Source organism: Nothobranchius furzeri, chromosome 3 (genome assembly GCF_043380555.1).
Source record: "Nothobranchius furzeri strain GRZ-AD chromosome 3, NfurGRZ-RIMD1, whole genome shotgun sequence".
NCBI lineage: Eukaryota > Metazoa > Chordata > Actinopteri > Cyprinodontiformes > Nothobranchiidae > Nothobranchius > Nothobranchius furzeri.
This window is the reverse complement of record NC_091743.1, coordinates 79553259-79576685: the sequence shown is the minus strand read 5'-3', so window position 1 is coordinate 79576685 and position 23427 is coordinate 79553259. Positions and strand designations below refer to the sequence as shown.

General features: G+C 43.6%; 3 protein-coding genes across 6 annotated transcripts in view; 1 reads left to right on the top strand and 2 right to left on the bottom strand.

Annotated features, from left to right (window-relative positions):
* Positions 1 to 6683, bottom strand: part of ablim2 (actin binding LIM protein family, member 2) — a 111435-nt gene extending 104752 nt beyond the window's left edge. Inside the window, exon 1 of the mRNA XM_070549576.1 lies at positions 6462 to 6683. Coding sequence (XP_070405677.1) covers positions 6462 to 6474 — 13 coding nt within the window. The 5' untranslated portion in view covers positions 6475 to 6683. The remainder of the gene's footprint in view (positions 1 to 6461) is intronic.
* A 2522-nt stretch (positions 6684 to 9205) lies between these two features.
* On the top strand, positions 9206 to 23307 carry zcchc4 (zinc finger, CCHC domain containing 4). Of its 3 annotated transcripts, none has more exons than XM_054735655.2 (13): positions 9206 to 9413; positions 9707 to 9813; positions 9877 to 9944; positions 10027 to 10299; positions 12555 to 12623; positions 17885 to 17957; positions 20051 to 20201; positions 20395 to 20492; positions 22259 to 22380; positions 22596 to 22671; positions 22751 to 22802; positions 22875 to 23019; positions 23108 to 23307. In XM_054735655.2, exons 1-13 carry the CDS (start codon positions 9338 to 9340, stop codon positions 23220 to 23222), a joined length of 1425 nt encoding a protein of 474 aa, XP_054591630.2. In that variant the 5' UTR covers positions 9206 to 9337; the 3' UTR covers positions 23223 to 23307. The 3 variants fall into 3 exon arrangements, with proteins under 3 accessions (XP_054591630.2, XP_054591629.2, XP_054591631.2); XM_054735654.2 differs by having other exon boundaries at positions 20392 to 20492; XM_054735656.2 differs by having other exon boundaries at positions 20392 to 20492; positions 22875 to 23031.
* On the bottom strand, positions 13524 to 17611 carry si:dkey-219e21.4 (nuclear factor 7, ovary). 2 transcript variants are annotated; one of them, XM_070549958.1, is made up of 8 exons: positions 17537 to 17611; positions 17333 to 17421; positions 17034 to 17247; positions 16817 to 16912; positions 15825 to 16049; positions 15716 to 15735; positions 15510 to 15640; positions 13524 to 14251 (listed from the first exon to the last, which is right to left on the bottom strand). In XM_070549958.1, exons 3-8 carry the CDS (start codon positions 17235 to 17237, stop codon positions 13653 to 13655), a joined length of 1275 nt encoding a protein of 424 aa, XP_070406059.1. In that variant the 5' UTR covers positions 17238 to 17247; positions 17333 to 17421; positions 17537 to 17611; the 3' UTR covers positions 13524 to 13652. The 2 variants fall into 2 exon arrangements, with proteins under 2 accessions (XP_070406059.1, XP_054591632.2); XM_054735657.2 differs by lacking the exon at positions 17537 to 17611 and having other exon boundaries at positions 17333 to 17472.
* Positions 23308 to 23427: the final 120 nt, after the last annotated feature.

The window sequence follows — 23427 nt, the reverse complement described above, 5'->3', positions numbered from 1 at the left end:
TTAATCTGCGATTTTGTGCCGATGATGACAACACAGGTCAAATACGAGTTCTGAGATGATCTTTGGTATTTTTATGTATTTTGGTCAATCTGAAAACACGCGCCACCTAGAGGTGCAGCAAGGGTTTGTCTCACAAACAGTGAAGGAATAGGGTCGTGCAAATAAAAAGAATGGATTTGGGTTTGATTTGGGCTCCAATCACGGATACATTCACAGCTATTTGTCTTTCTGCCCAAATACCTTCCTCTCCTCCACCTCTTTACCTGCTCCTGATTGTTTTTTCATACACTTCTGTTTCCTATTTCTCCTTTAAAACCTGAAAATGCACATTTTCATTCACAAAGACCTTGTTTGAACATCCGGGCTTCCGTACAAACACTTCTCTGCTAAAATACTTTTGCTCTCTTCATTTAAACTCTCAGAGGTTTTAAATACCACTAAGGCCTTAACTCTGCCACCTGCTGAGTAAACTGGTCCTTAAAATGTAAACTCGGGAAATTTTTGGCCTTACATAATCAGAAAACCTTTGTAATTAAAAATAAAATATGTCTTAAAGACAAAACCTGTTGGTCGATAATACAATTATGTGGCGGCTTTCAGTAAAATAAAACGGTTTCCCTCAGAAAACTTGATACGCCTATAAAGCGCTGGGGGAAACCCTGCTAGTGAGCATACAGTCCAGTGTGCCTGGCAGAATCATGCTTTACATGATGGGCTTAATACTAAACTCACAAGGACTTCAAAATTGTCCAAAATAAACATGGTTATGGTTCTCCCACAGCCGAGAATCCTAAAAACACATCAGTATAAAAGATATCAAGAGTGCTGATTGTGTTTCATTTATCAAGAAGTTTTTGATCTCCAGAGCTCAATCTTTCCTCCCAGCTGCCTTCTAGTCCCTGAAGAGGCAGTCATGAGGACCTCACCATGAGGTTCACACCAGCATGAGGAATAATATTGATTAGATCTATCCTTGTGTGTCCTGTGGCTGTAATCTAAGATGGAATTAGCAGCAGAATCTCCAGTTATTCATCCCTGTGGTCAAGTTGCTTAGAGCTGTCGATGTGTCTGAGCTAAAAAGATGGTCACAGACCCAACAGTCTGCACACTAATCTGAGTTCAACAGAATAATTGTGTCGTTTTGTTGTCTGGATTTGAGAGAAAAGTGATGATAGAAGCTGTTGTCAGTTCTACAGGTTTAGGCTAAAGGTTCATCACACCAAACCCTTTTTAGGACTGACCCGGTAAACGTTTGGTACTGAATGGTCAGATGCAAAACATAAGACAGGATGGAATACAGAGAAATGTATCCATAAAAGATCGGGACAGGACCGAGAGAGGATAGAGAAATTCTCCCTGGCATGATCAGTTACCTCTTGTACAATGATTTCTGCTCTACACTGGCCTTAAGGATGGACCAGACAGGAACACATTCTGGACCAGATCCCAAACCCACTGGGCAAGAGACCAGATGAAGATCAGAAGGGAATGCTGACACGGGGTGAGGTTCTGTTTCACATTCTAGAAAGATGCAATAAAAAAACAAAAGTTCCCCAAAGGATCAAGGATATTAGAGAAGAAAGGGCAAAGTTTCCACCATCCATGCTATTTTCAAAATAAGATCATCTCATGTTAAAGGTGCAATTTGTAAGAATGATGTATTGTGGTCAAATGTTGTTACTGTGGTCCCTTATTTAAGTGACAGTGTGTATTTTCCCTGGCGATAGGGGGCAGTACATACCTAAATCATTGCAAGCAAATGATATTTTTGTGTTAGAGTAAGACCGAACCAGCAGATGGCCATTAGGGTCAAAAATCCCTTGGAGCGCAACGTCCATCAAAATGACAAGCACATCAGACTCCCTTTCGTCACTGGCAACAAGCGAAAAGGTAAATGTGTAAAAAAAAGTTTATAAATCGTGAAAGTTTAGTAACCACTTGTTACAAATCAGTAAATGCATTTTGTCCTCATGGGCTCCTGTTGAAGGAAGCATGGCGTTGTCATGTTTTGGGGTAAGTGTCTAACCCAAGACATACAGAATCAGACTTGGAGTCGAGGTAAAAAACAATAATTTTATTAAATGATGAGGAGAACTGAGGGCGCACTGGCGATCCAGAGGAAGGTGAAAACAGGAAGAGGCAACTAGAGGAAACCAGAGGTGAGTACAGGGAATTGTAGTCCAGAGTGAATGTTTGTAGGCAGGATTTATGATGCGGAAGTTCAGGATGAATGTGGAGGGGAGATGAGCCGGGGTGATATCCAGAGGAGAATTGTCTTTAGTCCAAGTGGGTGAGTGGAATGGAAGAAGATGATGAGTACGAGGAAACGGAGAGAGAGCGTGATCACGGTGGAGAGCGGGACGGCAGAGCGGGGTTAGGAATCCAGGCAGAGAACCGGTGAACAATCCTTTCTCTCCAAGACGGGAGAGGATCCAGAGGTGAAGCAAGCCTGGATGGGTAAGTATCCAAGAAACGAGTTCAAGTTAAAGACGAGTTCAAAAAATCTTACAAAGTCAAAGACGAGGTTCAAAAGCTACGAAGGGCTAGAGACTACCAGTCAGTACTTAATCATCCGGCGTCGAGTCAGGATAACCATCCTCCTTTTAAAGCCACCCTGCTGATCAGGCTGATGAGGATCAGTTGCACTCCCTCTCCTCCAGGCAAAACTCAAAGATGGTGAATGATGGGCAGAGTACTCACCCCGGCTGATGACAGGCGTCTAATATGGCGTCACCCAGAGAAATGGACCTGCTCCCGTGTTGATGTGTTGCTTCATAGTCTTGCTGTCATACAGTAGTTCTGAACGACGCATTAAAGGTGGTAAAAAAAAATCAACTTACAGCTGCCTGCACTGCTGCATTAGCTCTCTGCAGATTTGGCAACCACACATACAGAGTGTGAACAGTGACTACATCCCAGTTATGGTTTTGTCGAAAGAAAAATTGACAGCCCCCCCCCCCCCCCCCCCCCCCCCCGGCCAGCTGAAAATTATATGTGTTTGAGTATAAACCTTCCTTCCAACATGATCACCACCATCGTCATCCTCAACATCATCACCACCACCGTCCTCGCCACCACCCCCATCATCATCATCATCATCATAGTCAACGTCACCATCTTTATCACCATCATCATCACCATCATCATCATCACCACTTTTACGACCCCCAGCTCGCCTAGGAGATGATGGTAGGTGAGGGCGTAAAGCAAGAAGTGTGTAAACAGGACAAACCAAGGATTACTCTCTTGAAGGAGGTTTATTAACTAAAAGCGCTGCTGATATGAGCAGGAAACAAATAAGAAACACAAAGATCTTCCAAATACTGGGTAAATAACAAATACTAATAAACAAAAGATCACCTAATCCAGGTATATTATAATAAACACAAAACGCCGGGACTAAACCGGGAAAAGGAAAGGACTAGGATAAACACAAAAGGCTCCACCAAAAGGCTGAGCCCCCCTCCAATTCCTCAAGTTGGTACAGTCTGTCCACACACACTGTTTCCAACGGGTGGGGCTGCCGGCTCTGCCCCGCTCACAGCTTCACAGCAGCCTGCAGGCTCACGGGAGGCGGGAATCAAAAAGCCAGCGGTTTCCAGCAGTAAGTCATTTATCACACGCTTAAATATGTATGTCATATGTGGTCATAAATGTCAAACATAGACAGATTATCTTTAGATTTTGATCACCGGTCGGAGATCCCTTTATGACAGACCACCACCACCACAGTAAAAAAAATTTGTCACTTCATGTTCTCTGGTCATTCCAGGATTATTCCGCTATTATTATTCCATTCACTAAGGTGATCAAAAGTTCCTTTCTCCGGACACGTACGCTTTCACGGTCTGCCCCTGGAATCTGCGGAGCATTTATAGATCGATGAAAATGTCCGCGTTTCATCCTATTTAGCAGATGAATATGGTAGAATCAAAACTAACTGGTCCGATGTATGGAATACCACAGCGTTTAACCGCTCTTATCACGTCTTCCCCAGGCTCTGCAGCTGTTTACAATATGTCAAAGTGCAGGTGCACCATGCAGCTCAGGGATGAACGCAGCAAATGTGTGGTGGAGGCACGTTGCTCAAAGCTCTCAGTGTAAAACATAGAGCCAAAGATCCCGTTGGCCACACAGACCCAAAAACACTATGAAAACTGAAAAAAGTGAGAAATCGATTAAATTGAAAGATAAAGTATAATGTATATGTTTAGTGTATTTGTAGAGTAAATGTTTTTAATTTTTATTATTAAAATGAAACAAATATTTCAAGAATATATTTTTAGATTTTGTGTATCTTTTCATTCAGTAGGACTTAGATAAAGAAATTAAATATTACAGAGTTATTCTCCAATAGCCTACAAACATTTCTATGATTTATTAAAGAGATTTCAGACATTTTGATACTTGACTTGTGAAAGCTGATTTGAAGTGTGTTATTTTTTCTAGCCATATTTAGAAGGAAATTTTCAAATATATTAAAATCAATATGGAACTATTTGGATTTTAGTAGCTTTCATGTTATGTGATTTAATAAAATTTTAATTTGACATTTTATGTTCTCTCTCTTTGTTGTGAAAAAGTTAGATATGTTTTAGTACTTAAAATTAATGCTTTGCATCCGTCCACACGTGTAGCTGTTGGTCAGCTAATAGCCGTGTCATTTCAGGACATGTTGCTTCAACTATTAACGATCTACTTTTAAATCTTTATTCTGAATTGCTTATTCCGTTTTAGGCCACAGTCTTGTTATTGAAATGAAAACAAAAAGAAAGGATGCTTATGGAGATGTACAAAATTGGCAAGATATTATTGTTGATCAATATCCTCCAGCTCCGTTCTAATGACAATTTCCCATCTGTGTGCATGTTGCTGTCCAACTGTCAGCAGACCAGGTCAGTTGAAATGGCAGAGAAATGAAAAACGGCAGACATCAGGTCATTTTTTTAAAGCTCCAGAATGTCAAGTAAGTAGAAACTTGCATTTTGATAAAGACATCTATAAGAAATAAATGAAATTGTTTCTAAATGGTTTCTTTAGGCAAAGTCCAGTCACTTGAGCAGAGGCAGCCAGAGCCTGTCAGACACAGGCAGAGAGTCTCAGGTCAGTCTCTTATAAGGACATACAGTGTTGCATGTAGAGCATTTTTTTTCATGTCCCCCCAAAAAATTACTCTCTGAAGTTTTACTGTTTATTGTCCACCCCAAAATTGAAATGGGATTTCCGCCCTTGGTGCTAGGCCTCCAATGAGTGCCATAGGTGATAAAAATATAAAAAATAACATTTCCTAACAAGAAAGCAAAAGATGGATCACACCAGGATAGAAAAGCTGACAAAGCAAAGCAAAAGGTCCTGAACTTGTTGACCTTGTGTTGTTCAGCGTGATAACATATGATAGCTACCTGCAGGTCTAATACTCCTCCCACACCATAACTGTAGGTAAGCTAGTTAGCAAAAAGCTGAGAGAAATGTGAAATTAATGCAAACTATTTTAAATAGTTTCAATTATAATTTGGCATTCAAATTAATATCAAGAGTGGTAGAACCCTAAATATCATCCTCATAAAATGACTGATGTACTGAAAACTGTTGATGATGTAGTTATAACGGTTTTTAGAACAACCCAGAAGGTTTACGTTATGATGATTAACCCTCCCACTGTCCTAATGGGTGTGACCCCATGAGGAAAGTTGACCATTGAGAAGCATTGATGGTTTATCCCTTGGGTCCATGTGGCAGGGGTGAGGAGTGAGCACCACCTCACCCCTGCCACGTGGACCTCAAGGGATAAACCATCAATGCTTCTCAATGGTCAACTTTCCTTGCGGGGTCACCCATAAAGACAGTGGGAGGGTTAAATCATAACATAGAATTTACCTAAAACCATTCCAGCTGACATTAGAATTTGCTTTAACTTGCCGCCACTCCATGATGTTTGTTATTTTAGGTTAAGTAAAATTTCCAGTCTTCACAACAAAACCTGTCATATACAGCTGCAGGACAGGCTCTCCTGTTGCATGGCCCCTCCTCAGAGACAAATCCAGCTGTGGCAGCAAGCACCTGGACCTGATATGGACCAACAGCCTGAACAGGGAGCGACTGCATGGGCCTTTATTTTAAAAAGATGCACCAGTCCCTCTGTGGGCATCTCTACTTCCTGTCTAATTAGCTCATATGGTTGTTTTCCACGGAGCGTATCTGAGCCTGAGTCCTACTAAACCAGAGCTAAATGCTCTGGGTCCATCTTAATCAGCCTCATCAGGCTGAACACTGCACTCAATTATAGTTATATTGTAATGAGGTCACGTGACATGAAAAACGATAAACAGCAACAGACGCAGTGTTGTTTAACAACGCTGATGGATCATAGAGCTTCTCTATGTTTTATAATAATATTTTATCTTGAACAAATAAATTATCAACAGTAAAATTATCTCCAATCAATAACCGATTGGTCTTACCCGTGCTGCTCATGGTACCAGTCAGATGTCCTCTACAGTCAGATGATGCTCAGTAAACATGTCACTATCCACACTGACAGCTCATGGATGATGCCTGCAGCCGCAGCTGCCGCACGGTGATGGGTGGTTGTAAAACTGGTGTTTGGGGGTTGATCTTCTGGCTGTTTCGAGCTGCTGAGGTCGCACTGATGTTTCCACAAACACTGCAGAGCAGCGCTGACTCCGAACAGTAGACGGTGCAGGTTGGGTGTGGGCGCACGGCGGAGCAAGACCGGTCAGGCTGGACTCAAAGAACAACAGAGCTTCCGTTGTGTACTTTCAAAATAAAGGTTCTCATCAGAGGTTGACAAGGACATGAAAAATGTCTTTCAATTGAGTTTTTGTGACCAAAAAAAATCTGAATAATAGTGTGTTCACTGTGTAACTTGGCCATCCTAAAAACCCTTTTGTGTTCTGCTACCATCTGTCTACTCGTGTTTTCCTGGCCATCATCAAACAGTGTCTTTATAGGTCCATCCATTCTTTACATAAATCCCTAATAAATCCACAAAAGTTCCCTTGAAGTTATAACTTTAAGCACTGCATTTACATCTTGGTCAGCTCAGTTTGGACTGGGCGGGATATTTGTGTTTATATTTGCATGATCTGTGCCATGTCCATGCTGAGTTCACCGTTTTTCCATCCTTGTTCCATGGTCTTCCCCACCCCTCCTTGAACCATCACCTTATCATGGTGGAGGAGTTTGAGTGCCCTAATGATGGGTGTTTTGTTACTGGAAATCTGTGTAAAACGTAGTTTGGCCATAACGAACACCATGTTTGAACATAAGGATGCCCATCGATATACTTGGTACCAAGGCAGCCTAGGTTACAAGTCAATGATCAACTTTGTAGTCGTATCATCTGTCCTGTGGCCATGTGTTTTGGACACTTGGGTGAAGAGAGGAGCAGGGCCGTCAACTGATCACCACCTGGTGGTAAGATGGATCAGATGGGAGAGGAGGATGCAGTGCAGACCTGGCCGAACCAAACATATAGTGAGGGTTTGCTGGGAACAGCTGGCAGAAGAACCGGTCAAGATGGTCTTCAATTCCCACCTCCGGCAGAGCTTTGACTGTGTCTTGAAAGTAGTAGGGGACATTGAGTCCGAATGGGCTTTGTTCCGCCCTGCGATTGTTAAGGCGGCTGTTGCTAGCTGTGGTCTCAAGGTGGCCAGTGCCAGTCGTGGCGGTCAACCCCCGTACCCGCTGGTGGACACCAGAGGTTAGAGGAGCCATCAGGCTGAAGAAGGAGGCCAACAGGTCATGGCTGGTCTGTGGGTCTCCAGAAGCAGAAGACAGGAACCGGAGGTCCAAGCGGGTGGCAGGAGTGGCAGTTTCTGAGGCAAAAGCATGGGTGTGGGAGGAGTTTGGAGAGGATATGCAAAGAGACTATCGATTGGCTCCAAAGAGGTTCTGGCAAACTGTCCGGCTCCTTAGGAGAGGATGGCAGCCACTCGCTCACACTGTTTACAGTGGGGATGGGGAGCCGCTGACGTCAACTGGTCAACAGTTTTGTTTCTGGTGTCCTTTGATAGCTTTTGGTCTTGGCCATAGTGGAGTTTGGAGTGTGACTGTATGAGGTTGTGGACAGGTGTCTTTTATACTGATAACAAGTTCAAACAAGTGCCATTAAAACAAGTAACAAGTGAAGGACAGAGGATTCTCCTACAGAAGAAGTTACAGGTCTGTAAGAGCCAGAAACATTTCTTGTTTGTAGGAGACAAAATACTTTTTTTTCACCATAATTTGCAAATAATTCCTTTGAAAATCAGACAATGTGAAATTCTGAAATGTATTTCTCATTTGGTTTCTCATAGTAGAAGAATACCTTTGATGAAAATTACAGGCCTCTCTCATCATTGAAGTGGGAGGACTTGCACAGTTGGTTGGTGGCTTACTAAATACTTTTTTGCCCCACTGTATAAGTGACCGATAGTTCATTTGGACATTGTAGACAAAAGCAAAATGAATTATGAAACCAAAAATGTGTTATTTATTTTAGCTATTTTAAATAGTTTTGTTGGATTCAATATTTTACTCTGAAAGTATTGAACATGTTTTATTTGAATGCTTCAAAGTGATAAGGTTTTGGTCGGATTTACAACCGTTTCTTTCAGCCAAAACTGATGGACATTACACTCACAAAAACTCATATTATTTTGTTTTCATAGTTCTTTTTTATCAACATAGGAAATATATGTTGTAAATTAGTTTATTATATTAGCAAAATATTATCTACATAAATCAAAATGGAATACTAAATCTTTGTCGTTTTCTAACTTCAAAGAAACTGATCTGAATATTTATTTTGTTTCTATTGCTTGTAGCAATGTAGACAATCAGAAATATTGGAAAGCTTTCAATTCTCTTTAGAAATTTTATTTTATCTTATAAGCAGACTATATTGTGGGTATTTCTTTATTTATTTCTTTTTATTTATTTAATTTTGTTGTTATTATGGATTTCAGTTTTCATTAGTCAGTTTTACTATGTTGCTATTTTAATAGTGTTTGAATATTCTTTATATAATATAAGTTTTGTTAATTTATTTGTACAGCTTTTGTTTGTTTAATAAAGTAATATTTTTAAACATATATTTTGTTCTGAAGGGACGTTTCCCTCGCTTCTGGTGTCGTGTCAAAAAACACTTGCGTAGTAGCTACAGCATCCAGCAGACCCTGTAGTCCTCAAGCGGAGTAGTCGCTGCACTGGCGTGCAGGGATTTATGGGACATGTAGTTCTAAAAGAAACGTCATCACGTAAAATCTACGCGACAGGAAGCAGCATGGCTCTGACGGTGTTGTTTTTGATGTCACATTAGTTACCTGAGTTAGTTATGGAGAACCCCGAGACTCTTGGAATAGAAGTCGTTTGTCCTGAAGGAGGTTTAGCAGCGCCATGTTGTCCGCACGGTGAGTCTCACACCAAATTCGGTTCATTATCCTTAAATGCTGAGCTTGTTAACGTAAATATAATACACGTCTTAGTTAGCTGAACTGTGATAAAGTCGGCATTCAGTTTAGCATAAAAGTGTTGACGTGGAGAGGAAGTTCACCCAAAATGGATTTAGCACTGAAGATGGTCTGTCTGCCATTTACTCGCGTGCTGTGCCCTGTTCCAGGATCAGGGAGGCTAGGTCACCATGGTAATGGAGCCTTAGCTCATCACCTTCTGGTGTTGAGAGTGTTTGCATATGTTTGATCAGGTCCGACTTTGCTCTTTGAGAAGGGCAGGGGGGGAAGACGGTTCTACGCATGCTCAGCCTGTCGGGACAGGAAGGACTGCAGCTTCTTTCAGTGGGAAGATGAAAAGGTGAGCCCTCTGGGTTTCCATCAGTGACAGGAAATGTTGGTTAATCCGTGTGTTTGCTGGAAGGTTTCAGAAGCCAGACTGCGGGCTAGAGAGGAGGTAAACCGATTGAAGCAGCAGGAGTACAGAAACAGGTGAAGGACTGAGACGCCTCTGCTGTCTTTTCCTTTGACAGTGTCAACAGACCTTCCACATGTGTTCTGATGTGTCCCTCAGGTTTGAGGAGTTGGCCTCTGTCCTTCGTCATGAGAAGAAGTTCTGTGACGACTGTCAAATGCTGCTCCTGCCTGCAGAGCATGGCGCTCACTCAGCCCACAGAACCACAGCTGTCACCGCGGCCCAGCTTAGAAGGCCCAGCTTGCTGCTGCGTCCACTGGACAACAAGAAGAGCAACGCCCAGTATCTGTTCACCGATCGCAGCGCAAACTTCCTGCTGGATTCCCTAGCTAGTCTGGGCTACACAAAGGTTCTCTGTGTTGGCACGCCCAGGTGAGATGGGTGGAGTTTATGGTTTCACACCAGGGTTGTGACCAGTGTTGGGAACGTTACTTTTAAAAAGTAATTAGTTATAGTTACTGATTACTTTGTCAAAAAAGTAACTCAGTTACTAACTGAGTTACAAGATTATAAAAGTAACTAATTACCAAGAAAAATAACTACTTAGTTACTTTTTTCATTAAAGCATGCAAGAATTACTACAATAGTGAAATATAAATGACTAATGACTGGAACATAATAAAATGTATGTCCAAATGTTTTTTTTTAACCTGAATAATTTAAATAAATAAGCACTTAACAGGAGGAACTACTAACAGGAACATTACACTTATCTAGACTATTAAAAGGTCACTGTGTGATATTTAACAAGACCCCAATCAGCTAAAATTTAAAATTGCAAATAGAAACACCTGTAAAGGTTCCCGAGCCTTTAGATGGTCTCTCAGTCTAGTTAAATTACAGAAATGAATGCAATTTTGCACAGTATTCTAATTTTTCCAGCTTCACATTATTGTCTGTTATTAGCAGCATTTCTGTTGCTGGTAATCTAGTAACGGTTAAATAAATAAATAAAATCCTTTAAAATGACACCAGAAGAGGCACAAGCCTGATGGAGGACTTACATTTACTAACGTGGGTCAGACCCAACCACAGAAGAGCTGAAGCTGGGTGGTAAACACACACAGGTAGTTCTAATAACACCTGAGCTCCATGACGTCTAAGACTGATGCATCAGTGTTACAGCGGGACTAAAGACATGATCAGAAACAGGTTACAGCTGGATGATCTAGGAAGGTAGAAGATCAGGACGTCTGAGCGGTGAACAGGTGAGCGGACCTTCGGGACGTCCCGCTGTCACGCCAAGAAGGGCACGGCTGCAGATCCACACCTGCAGCCGTAGATATTCATCCCGTCTTCCTCGTTCTTCACGGCCGTGATGCGCTTGGATGAAAACATCTGCCTCTTTAGCTCCTGATCAGCTGATGACAGCTTCAACACACCGTGCTGCTTAACGCACGCTTTTCCTTATCAGTAACAGAAACGACGTTTTGTTAAAAGAAGTTGGTAATTAATTCGTTTGCTCGTTACAGAAAGAAATATTTTTTTATCAACGTGGTTATTTTAAACGGCGTTATTCCCATCACTGCTATGTTGGGTCTACAGCATGCGGTGACAGTGAGAACACTGAGGGTCTCCGCCCACCCGGCCAATCATCATCGTGTTTGTAAGTGCATTACCGACACCTCTCTCTCCCTGGCTGCAGCTGAAGTGTGGCGGTCAGAAAGCCTCACGCTGTTGCTCAACGTTCGACAAGCACATAGTAACGCACAACCTTCCGTCCCCAGTAACGGTGTTGCAACAGTGGGAAAAGTAATTAATTAGATTATTCCGTTACCTAAAAAAGAACACCATTAGGGGAAGACTGTACTTTTGTAGATTTCTAAAAAAATATATATATCATACATAAATCCTGAAGGAGGGATTTCAGGATTGCTGCTTTAAGGGATGGATGTGGGCGACCTCCAGAGGAACTCAGAATCCCGTCATAGCTCTGCTGAAACAAGAGCTTGCCTTTAAGACCCTTATGTTAACCGGTTTGTTTCTACCACAAGTTATTATCGGCGGGGACAGTGGCTCAGAAGTTAAGTGCCCGCCCCATAATCGGAAGGTTGCAGGTTTGAGCCCCGCTCAGTCTGTCGCTGTTGTGTCCTTGGGCAAGACACTTGACCCACCTCCTTTATTAGATCAAATCGAAATCAGCTGGTTGGTGGCGCAAGCAGCAATCAGAATGTGTCCAAAAACATTTTATTCTTAATCAGAAACAAGTCATTCAGACCTTAAAGCTCACTCCCACCAGACCCTGGCAGTCATCTGTGGTTGCTATGGTGACTGCCCATTAGGAACTCGCTTTTAGTTCATCTGAACCATCTTTCTGTTTCTGGCCCTTTTCCTGTGTGTGAGGATGCTAAAGCCCAGGCTGAGAACTGCTGCCACCATCCTGGCTATTAGGGAAAAGCTTCCATGTTTGTTGGGATCATCTTGGACCAAATTTCCCTGAAACGTCTCAGTCATCCGTTCACAATCTGCCTTGTTTCACTAAATCACTTTGCTTTGTAAAAACATGATTTACCAGTAGGTGATGAAAAATAAACAACACACCATAATGCTTTTATTAGTTTTAATTTTACAAAGTTAAACACCGATAACATGTATCTACATCTGTTTTAATTGCTGCTTATTAACAGGCTGCAGGAGCTCATCAAGCTGCAGAAGAGCGGGTCTATGAAGAGCCTGCTACTGGACATCGACCTCAGGTAACCTCTACATTTTTATCATTCTTGTGTTTAGTGTTTCCAAACAGCTTCTACGTGTCATAGAAATTCATGCAAATTATATTTTATACAGATGTGGTAATTATAACGTTTACACAGAAACACTTAAAAATGGTAGAAACGTATTGCTAACATCAATATTATAGGAAATGAAATGTTTAACATCTAAAATTATTTATTAGGAGTGTGTATTGGCAATAATCATACACACACACACACACATATATATATAATAGTAAATACTGGATGCTATGATCAATTCTTAAGACTAAACTTAATTGTAAAACACACTCATGAGGTTTCCAAGACACATCTGGTGTATCATGAGATCTTGTTTTGTCACAATCGAGGCATTAAAAACCGCTGCCACCTAGCGGTGGGAGTTTGAATTACACCACCCAAAAGAAATACAGTAAATGTTTGCAAACTCTCAGTGAAAAAACTACAGTGTTTTTAAATATTTACACTAAATATTATGATCTTTCCGTGTTTTTTGGTGGGCTGGAGGATAGGATTAGGACCAATCAGGGACCAGAGTTGGGTGTTTGTCTGATATAAACGTGTAAGAAGCCACTTAAAGGCCCCTTCTTCACTCTTGGCCCAACTCTTCAGTTGTTATTCCTCTAGAATTACAGACGTTACCTTTATGTTGCGTTTTTGCGTCACACATCAGGACATTACTAACAGCCGCTGTAAGACCACATCTGAAACAGAACCATCACGTTGACTCGAGGATGAACCAGAAGCTTCTGCACAGACCAAACTCAGTCAACTGTTAGGCGTACAGGGTTCTGGTTTCTACATCCTGAAATCAACCAGATATCAGGATATGAGCACCAGGCATGTTCGTGTCTTTGATGCACACATCTGGAAGCAAACTTAGTCACATTAAAACTGGTTCAGACAGGACACACTGCTTCAAATCATCAAACCACTCGCTGGCCTCTGTGCCCTGTACCCATCCAGCATGGATGGGTTTATATAAATCACTAAGGCAACACCTAAGCTGCTCTACACTGAGTGGAAGTGACAGAACTCCAGGTGGCTCGGCCACTCCTGGTTCTCCGCTGGTTTTAGGAAGCGAATGGCCGGATACAAGGGCTCGGTGAACTGGTGATGAGCCCTGTCGAACACTGGAGTCATGGCTGCTGAGAATCTCTGCAGGACAGCCATCGTGTTTGCATCATAGAACAGCAGCTGACCCTTATCGTAATTCACCCACACTCCTAGTGATTGCGGTGGACTCTGACCTGCACCCCGACAGTCCACGTGCCGGTCGTTGTGCCATGCCCTCAGATTCCTGTTCTTCAGTTCGACACACCAGGAGTTCCTGTTCCGGCCCAACTTGGCGCCCTTGTCCCGTCCCTTCCTGTGGAGGCTGCCGTAAGCCACGCCCACAGCCCAGGCTGAGCAGCAGCCCACGTTGACCTCCCAGTAACACTGACCTGCAGTGATTGGAGTCGAGCCCAGAGCACAACATACCTTATCAAACTGGAGGGGATGCTCTGGAGCCGAGCAGGGAGCGCTGGAGAGTGACAGGCCCCGCCCCTCTGAGATCACTTTGATCTGGGTGTGGCATGTCTGCCTGTCAATCACAGTGGGGGAGGAATCTGCATCAAGACAGAGTCCACAGGTTAGGGCTGTTGGGAAACCTGTCAAAAGCATCACAACCGTTAAAAACACAACAGATCTTATTAAGTCAGATGAATAAAACGCTCCTGAGAGCGAAAACGCTTTCATCGGCATAAATCAGAGTACCAGGGTACCCAACTCGGAGGGTTCCTGGGGTCCCGCCTGGCTCCTGGGGTAACTATGGCTTAAATAAACCAACAACAGGATGTTTTTAATAAAACACTTTTTTTTCTGAATAGTTCTGCTTTGTCCTATTTTCATTTCTTAGTGAATGTCCCGGTCCCCCCACTGGCTGAAGACAGAATTACAACGATCATAAACAACCTTGCTTTGCAGAAACGTTGTCGGAGACGGTGTAGTTTGTGTATTTGGTAGAGCAAGAATGAGGGAAAAAAGGACGTTTCTACTTTTTTAGGTGGTTTGAAACTTAAACCAGCGAGTGTGGGCCACGCTGATCTTCACTCTGGTTATAGCTCTCAGTTTAGTTCACGCTTTTTTTTTTTTTTGCTTCGCCTCCACAAACATTACTCTCTTATTTCAGACCTCACACTTGTGCTGACCCACAAAACTGTTAAGTGCAGTTTTTGGTCGGCAGGGTCTTGTCCCCTATGAAGCTGCTCAGATTTCTGGCTCGAGAACCGCTGACACCAGTTTGAAAACAGTAGCTTAAAGTGTTAAAGGCCTTTAGTTTTGCTTTAAGATTCAGGGAATTCCAGTAAGTGTTTCTATCGCTGTCCCAGTGGCCGACGTTTTACCAACATAGCGATGAAGGAATGTTTGATACATGCAGCTCAAAAGTGCCGTAAGTCTGGAGACGAGCACACTCCCAGCTGGAAGCACAGGAACTGGATTAGACGACACTTGAGCGGCACATGACCGGCTCACGCGGGACTCGTGACTTTAATTATGAATTAATCGTGAAGTCATGTGACGTTTCTTGTTGGAATTTCTTCCCAATGTTTGCTCTTCCTGTCTCGCTGGACCGTTATAGAGAAGAGTTCCTGAGACGCACGGTGACTTCACCACTTACGTCGTGCAAACGTTGCTAATGTGATCAACGAGGAGGTTGGTACTCAAGGAGATTTAGAACCTCCACAAATGTCCCATTTCAGAAGCTACTGTGTGAGTACTGTCCAACAGCGGGGCGTATGATTTGTTGCTACCCCCCCCCCCCCCCCCATTAAATAAATAAATAAAAGTTGCCTTTCCTAATTAGCAGAAGCAGTTTTCTGGTACCTAGCAGGAGAGTCTTCCTCTGCAGCTGTGCTCTCAGGGTTTTGGAGATGACCGAGAGGGTTTTCAGAAGTTTTTCAAATCTCACATCGTTGAGTCTGATGTCCTTCTCAGAGGCGTCTGGTCTCTTAGGACTGGGGGTGAAAGTATAGAACGATTTAGAGTGCTGGGCTACAGCTGACAGCCTTGGGTCTAATGCAGCACTTTACCTGACCACGTCCGAGTGTCCCTTCAGAAAAAGATTAGCAGAAACAAAACATCAGTGAGAAACCCTGACTCACGCTGATTCAAACCCAATAAGGAGCAGACCTTCCTGACCTCCACTGTGAGCTGCTTGCCCAGTGCTCCCTGTGTGATGCTGATGCTCTTGGTGACCTGTTCTTGATGGTTCATCCAGTTCTTTAGAACCTGGTCCATCCTGGTCCTTGTCCTTCTCAGGTCTAGCTCCAGGGCGTCCAGGACTGCTTGCTCATCCTGCTTTAGAGTGCAGTGCATGTTCTCATAGTGCTCTCTGACCTGCTGCTTCATCGCCTCCATGGTCCGCTACAGGGGGGAGCAGAAAGAGCCTTTCAGAGCACAGATGAAGGTTTCTTTACAGGATGAAGTTGAACATTTTCAGCGGCATTTCTCTGATCCAGTTATAGATCTTCACTATGATTCTCGTTGTCGGAAGATTCCCGAACAGCCAGAAGGATAATTACTATTTCCCTGAGCAGAGGCCCTTCACAGGGTATCTGCGGGTCCTTAAAAAGTCTTAAATTTGCTTTTCCAAATTTAAGGCCTTAAAAATCCTTAAAAATGACAAATAATCCTTAAATTCAGTTTCCAAAGGTCTTAAATTACCAAAGACCCAATAAACAAGATTATTTTATTTCTATAAAATTTTCGTGAATTTCTAGTTAGTGTTCAGCATTTTTTGTGTACGATGTTGGCGTAAGTGGAACTGTACACATTCAGTTGGTTGTGAAAGGGGGCTCTTTTTAGATGAGCACATTAGCTGGTTAAGCTAGTGGGAGCTTGCGCCATGGGGAAGTGCAAGTTTAATGGTAACTGGATGGTTAATCCCACGTTCGCGACATGGTTAGCACCGGTTTCAGGCAATAGCTGGAAATTACAGCTTAAATTTAATTTTAAAAACAGCTTAAATTTGGTCAAAGTGGCCTTAAAAAAGGTCTTAAAATGTGTTAAATTTGGCTCCCTTAAACCTGCAGATACCCTGCCTTCAGGAAACCATCTAGAAGAGCATAAATGTGTAACTTCTACCCAGATGCACTGGTCTGACAGCAGTCTGCTGAGGCTTCAGGACTCACAGTGAGATCTGCTTTGCGTTTCTTCAGAGACTGGATGTGGGCTTCAGTCTTGGTCCTCTCAGCTCTCAGCTCCTCCATTTGTCTGGATAGCTGCTCCTGTTGGAGGCCCATTATCACCACATGTCAGTGACGGAGCTATCACGCTGATACCGGCCCGTCTATAGCGGCTTCAGCGCTGCTTTAGAGAATGACTGGTTTGAGGGACAGACAGGTGTACCTGAGAGGGGGGTGCGTGTTTGGCTGCCTTCCTCTGGAGTTTAGGTGAACGTTGGAATGGTTGGACAACTCCACCACTTCTGGAGTCCAGAGGTGTGAAGCTCATCTCGTCGTGCAGTAAGCCACTTATACCAACAGAGGGCGCTGGGGGCTGAACTGCTGTTGGCAGGCCATCAGCAACAGAAAGGAGCTTTCTGTCTGCCATTCCTCACACACTGTCATAAGGATCAAACATAATGCAGGTCAGACGTCTGTTGAGAGCAATGTTATCATTCTCTAAAGTCTCTTTAGTTTTCAAACCTGTTCCTCTGGTTCCTGCTGGGTCGGGTACAGCTGGCTGTTTGTGCCACAGCTTTCATTCAACAGCTGTTCTGTTAAGTTTTGGGATCCTGTCTGACCAAAGATTGCACAAATCCAGATGCAACAAGCTGCTGCTAAAGAATCTTAAAACCTGGTGCCATGCAGGGAAACTAAACCTGGCAAAGCAAAATAATCCGTTCTTACCGCAGCTCTCTGCAGCCGTCTGCTGTTGTTGCTCTGCTCCTGTCTGTCTAAAAATGTGTGGAGAGGGTGTGTTCCCTATGGTACAGGATGTGTGTGTGTGTGTGTGTGTGTGTGTGTGTGTGTGTGTGTGTGTGTGTGTGTGTGTGTGTGTGTGTGTGTGTGTGTGAGTGTGTGTGTGAGTGTGTGTGTGTGTGTGTGTGAGTGTGAGAGGGAGAGAGAGACTATGTTCAAACTTGCTCTTAAATCCTGCTCAAAGGCACATCATATCAATTGCCTAATAATAGTGTGTGTGTGTGTGTGTGTGTGTGTGTGTGTGTGTGTGTGTGTGTGTGTGTGTGTGTGTTTCAGATATGCCCAGTTCTACAGTCAAAATGAGTTCTGCCACTACAACATGTTCAACCATCACTTCTTTGGTGGAGAGGTAGGAGTTCCAGCTGCAGATATAAACACACTGGTCACTTAGCAACATCCTGCTAGGATTCATGATGGCAGTTTGATGGAGACAAAGCTGTGCAGAAAAGAAATGTGTAGAGAACGTGAGGCGGGTAAGGAAACCCTGCTCCCTTTAGTCATGATCCCTCAGCACGGCCCTGCTTGTTAATCGGCTCACCTGTATCTGTCTAATCTCCATCCCTCCGTTTAAACACCCCCCCCCCCACACACACACACACACACACACACACACACACACACACACCTCCCTGACCTTCCGGTTCATGCTGCTGCTCTCTGTGGTTTTTCTGACTTTTTGCCAATACACCAGTTTTGGCGTTTACCTGCTTCCTGAGGTGATGTCACAGTGAAAACACCGTTTACTGGTTAAATGGGTCACAGGAAAGAACTCTTCTGGTTCCCACACGTTACAGCTCAGACGTTCAGCACTCCTCATACATGAGTACACCCCACTACATTAGTCAGAAAACCTTTAGTTTCCTTTCAGAATCAACATTTTCCAGGAGATACCATTCTACAAAATACTCCTACAAATGTGGGCCGTTGATTACAAACAAGATTTGTTCATTTACACAAAAAGTGATTTTCCTAACAAATTCATTCGTTTGTGTTGCAAAAATGAGAACACCCCAATTATAGTCTTAGGAGAAAAGCCACACTTAAGACTACAAAATTCTAATTAACATGCATTCAATCACAGGTGAGTCTAATGGTTCATTTAACAGGTCCAGCAGACAGGTGACTATTAAATGGGATTACTTAACAAAGAAAAGCCCCTCATGCTGTCAGCAGTGGCTCCTCATGGTAGAGAAATGCCACAGCATCTGAGAAAGGAAATCATTTCTTTACATTAAAAGGTGAGAGCTACAAGAAGATCAGCACAGCTTTACATACCAGTCGATGAACGCTGGAAGTGAAACCATCTTACAGAGACGTCCAGGCCATCCACAGAAGTTAACATCTCAACAGGAGCGTCTTCTGATGAGAAGGGTTGAAGAAAATCTCCATGCAAGAACACTGCAGTTAGCTAAAGCAGCAGAAAGCCAAACTGGAGTGACCGTTTCCTGTGACATCATACGGTGCACGCTGCAGAGGAATGGCATGCATGGGTATCGTCCACGATGGAAGCCTCTCCTAAAGCTCGCACACAAAAAAGCACACCTAGGATGTTCTGGGGCCCATGCTGAAAGAGATGAAGACTACTGGGACTCTAGACTCTGGAGTGATGAGCCAAAGATCACTCTTTTTGGAACTAATGGTTTCAAAACTGTACAGCACGTAAAGGTGAGGATGTCAAAGAGAAATGCATGGTGCCCACAGTGAAGCATGGTGGTGGCAGTGTCCTTATGTGGGGCTGCATGAGTGCTGCTGCTGTTGGGGAGCTGCATTTCATTGATGGTGCCATGAACTCAACAATGTACTGCTCTATGCTGAAGGAGATGCTGCCAGCACTCCGTGCACGTGGTCGTGCACTTTTCCGACACGACAACGATCCAGAACACACATCTAAAGCTACCGTTGCATTTCTGAAGAACAGGGTGAAGGTGGACAAGTCTGTCTCCTGATCTGGACCCCATCCAACACCTGTGGGGAATTCTGAAGCATCACTCTCCATCCAGCATCCAAGCTCTAAAAGAAGTTCTTCTTGAAGAATGGAAAAAGATCGATGTTGCAACATGTCGCCATCTTGTTCCTTCCATGCCTAGAAGACTTGGTGCTGTCCTCGAAAATCACAGTGGTCATACAAAATACAACATGTAGTTGTTTTTGTTGTGGGGTGTTTTTATTTTTGCTTCAGTTAATTTTAGTAAAACTGAAGATTTTGTGATCTAAATTATATTATTAACCTTAAACTTAACTGCTTTGAAATGTGAGATGAAACCCAGCCTTGTGAAAATTCTGGAAATTCATCTTGTTCATTGAGCTGCTGATTAAATTAGTACTTTTCGAGGGGGGGTAAGCCTCGGACGTTCCACTGAGCTGCACCAGTGCCCTTCAGCTTCTCCTCAGGAACTTTCTAGTGTGGTGTGTAAGTCTCTGACTCTTTTGCTTTCTTCTCAGGCTTCCTCTGCTGTGCTGAAGTCTTTCCTTAAGGAGGTGGGTGAGGAGAAGGTGGTGATGGTGGCTGACCCTCCATTCGGTGGTCTGGTGAAGCCTCTGGCCAACAGCTTCTCTCTGATTTCTCAGACATGGAAGGATCAGCAGGACTCTGGTCAGGAGCTCCAGCTTAGTTCTGATCACATTATTCTTGCAACACCACTCTATGCAGGAAATGTACTTTATCTGCTTTATCAGATAAAGTTGAGTTGATAGTTGGAGCAGAAACTGATGTGTTGAAGCTCCTCTAGCAGAAGAGAACAGCTCTGACCTCTCTCTTCTGTTTGACTTTGGCATCTCTCCAGAAGACGGTCCCACAGAGATGCCCATCATTTGGATCTTCCCATACTTCTTTGAGCCACGAATTCTGGAGTGTCTCCCCTCTTTGTCCATGTTGGACTACCAGGTACCAGCAGGACTCCGTAACCATGTGTCAGGTTTAGTGTTTTAAAGCCACTTTTCTCTGAGTCTGCAGACTAAGTAAAAGACCAAAACAAGCAAAGGTTTGGCTGCATGTTGTGAAGGTAAACAGCAGCAGAGCTAAATGTGGCGTCTAGGTTAAGATTTGTGTCACTAAATGTAGAGAAACTAGCAATTTAGTAAAGCACCTCGTTGTTCATGGCATTAAAAAGCTGTCATTCAGGTTTTGTTAAAGGGACTTTACAGAGTTTTGAATTTTTATGCTCGCGACTGCCCCCTCAGGCCAAAAGTGTAACTGCAGCTTCAATAGTAGGCTCGTGCACGAGGCGAGCATGCTGTACGTGCACACTCCTTAACGAAAATAACAGCTGAGACTGTGTGTGTGTGTGTGTGTGGGGGGGGGGGGGGGGGGAGAGGACAGGAGAACGTGCAGCTAATTAATTAAATAATTTGGTTCTGTACCTTTCTCTTCAGCACAGCCGACAAAGGTTTAAGATGGGTCAGTCCTCCTGCATGCTCAGATCATTCCCTTCCCTTGCTTGAAAAATTGTTCCAGAATGAAAGTTGAACCCACATCTTTTTTATCTGTGAATTCAACGCCTTTCGGCGAGTCACAAATAAGATTTGGGCCTCTTACTGTAAAAAAATATACCATTAATGTAAAAAAAAACTAAATAAACTATGTTCACATCCGGAATCGAACCCAGGACTCCTGCACGGGAATCCGACATCTAACTAGGTGAGCCAAAGCACCACTGATGTCCTTTACATCTGTAACGTTTATATCCTTGATGACAGCTGAAACAACGTTCAAAGAACGGTTCGGAGCGAAAATGGCTATTTTGTTGCTAATTTGCAGGAAATATTTAGAAGAAAGTTCTACAGAAAGTAGCTAAGGCTCCTCAGAAATGTAGCTAGCTTTGTCACTAGGCGTTAGGAACAGCGACAAAGTGGCACTGCCTCTCTCTCTGCTGCTAAAGCTACGAATAGCAAACGGGCTACGCCTGCTACGGGCGATGCCTGAGCGTGAACGCGCATGAAGCAGCCTGCTCGACCCGAGCAGCTCTCTTTTTCTGTGTTTTTACAGAAAAACAGGCAATCACAGTAAAAATGCCAGGGCTCATTCTACAGGACCAGGGCATTGCAGGAGAATGTATGAAGAAATTTATTATTCCAATATGTGTTTTGGCTGTCAAACTTTCATAATGCCCCTTTAACGTTTATCAATAATTATTGATATCAATCAAAATGATTTTTCTTTATCATCCAGCCCTTCTCCAGCTTCAAATACCTGTTTGCTGCTTCAGAACTAAAGCTGATCTGCTAATTTGAAGTATTGGTTTGGAAGAGAGCTTCCTCGTGGTGCTTTAGTCTGAGCGGCTCTGACTCAGCCACAACTCTAGAACCGTGATCACTCACCTTTCCCACGTTGTCCCGCTCTGAGGGCAATCCTGACCCACTTTAACAGGAGATTAAAAACACAAACTGCAGGAAGATGATGGGAAATGTTCATCCTACTCAACTTCTCAAAAGTTAACGTGAAACTAACTCAGAGATTTTAAAGGAAAACAGAGAATGCTTATAAGGTCCTGGCTCTGGTTTAGTACTGGAACCTGATTGGTGGATAAACCTGAAGAGAAACCTCCACTCAAGATGGATGAGCGTCTTCTCAACCATCTGAGGCACCACCTAAGCGCCAGGGGGAGTTAACCTCAACAAGTCGTCTCTTGCTCTGTTCTTGAATCCAACCAGGTGGATTATGACAACCATCCTCTGTATAAACATGGGAAGACGGGCAGGAGGCAGTCTCCAGTCAGGCTTTTCACCAATATTTCATCCAGATGCATCATTCTGCCCCAGGAGGAGGGCTACAGGTACCAGAAGTCTCTCTCCATCAGCTCCAAACTAACAGGCCAAACCACAGAATGAACATCAACCATAATCATGTTTCTGTTGTAAATCTTGAATGGTGTTCCTTCTAAGAGGAAGGTTTAGATATAAACGCATTGAAAGCTGTTTTTGTCCCATTGCCATGAGAAGCGCTGGTGTGTGTGTGTGTTGGTGTTAAATAGTTGGATGTGTCTGTCAGGTTCTGCGCTGCGTGTCAGAGATACGTGAGTTCTCTGAACAAACACTGCTCCGAGTGCAACCGCTGCCCCTCCAAGGTGCCGCACCGCTCCACAAGGTTTACTCTGTTAGCTTTTTCAAACATTAACGTCTGTTTTTTTCTCTCTGTGACCCCAGAACGGATGTGAATGGAAGCACTGCTCATCGTGTGAGAAGTGTGTGAAATCATGTGAGTGAACGAGCTGCGTCACAAACCTTTGTTCTACTGAATGTGTGAAATAATTCACTCTTCCTCCTGAAGCCTGGAAACACTGTGGCTCCTGTGGCCGCTGTGCCCTCCCGGACCACCCGTGTGGGCGTGGCCAGAACCAGCAGGGCCGCTTCAGCTGCGGAGGCTTGGACCACAAACGGAAGTTCTGCCCCGTTAAAGACGCTCACAAGAACAAGTGAGAGAGGAGGTGGGTCTGTTAACGGCGTTTCCACCTGGAATTCTTTCACATCCTATCGTGTGTGTGTGTGTGTGTTTCGTTATAGGCCCAAAGGCCAGACTGTGGATAAAAGGTTTTCCCGTCATTGTCTAAAGCTGAAAGCCAAAAACAAGTCTGGAGCTGCTCGCCAACAAAAGAAAATGGCTGCTCAACCTCTGTGACCTCGGGAAGTGCCGCTGTTTACTTTCAGTGTTGTTATTGATGCTTGAAGTGTTTATTAGACAATAAAATACAAGAAGAGTTGAATACTTCCTGTGTTCTTCAGTTACAGATCTCTAGGGTAGGTGTGGGTACCGAGCCCATAAGAGACCCACACCCATCACTGAAATAACCTTAAACTGATCAAATTACCGATAGAGGAAGTGT

Excerpts from the sequence above, each read along its gene's own strand:
- zcchc4 (XM_054735654.2), top strand. The coding sequence starts at position 9,338 with ATGGAGAACCCCGAGACTCTTGGAATAGAAGTCGTTTGTCCTGAAGGA. Across the intron at positions 9,414-9,706 it reads AGCGCCATGTTGTCCGCACG|GTCCGACTTTGCTCTTTGAG; the intron begins GTGAGTCTCACA and ends ATGTTTGATCAG. Across the intron at positions 22,672-22,750 it reads GCAACCGCTGCCCCTCCAAG|AACGGATGTGAATGGAAGCA; the intron begins GTGCCGCACCGC and ends CTGTGACCCCAG.
- si:dkey-219e21.4 (XM_070549958.1), bottom strand. The coding sequence starts at position 17,237 with ATGGCAGACAGAAAGCTCCTTTCTGTTGCTGATGGCCTGCCAACAGCA. Across the intron at positions 16,913-17,033 it reads AACACGCACCCCCCTCTCAG|GAGCAGCTATCCAGACAAAT; the intron begins GTACACCTGTCT and ends GGCCTCCAACAG. Across the intron at positions 14,252-15,509 it reads GAGGAAGACTCTCCTGCTAG|ATTCCTCCCCCACTGTGATT; the intron begins GTACCAGAAAAC and ends GTCTTGATGCAG.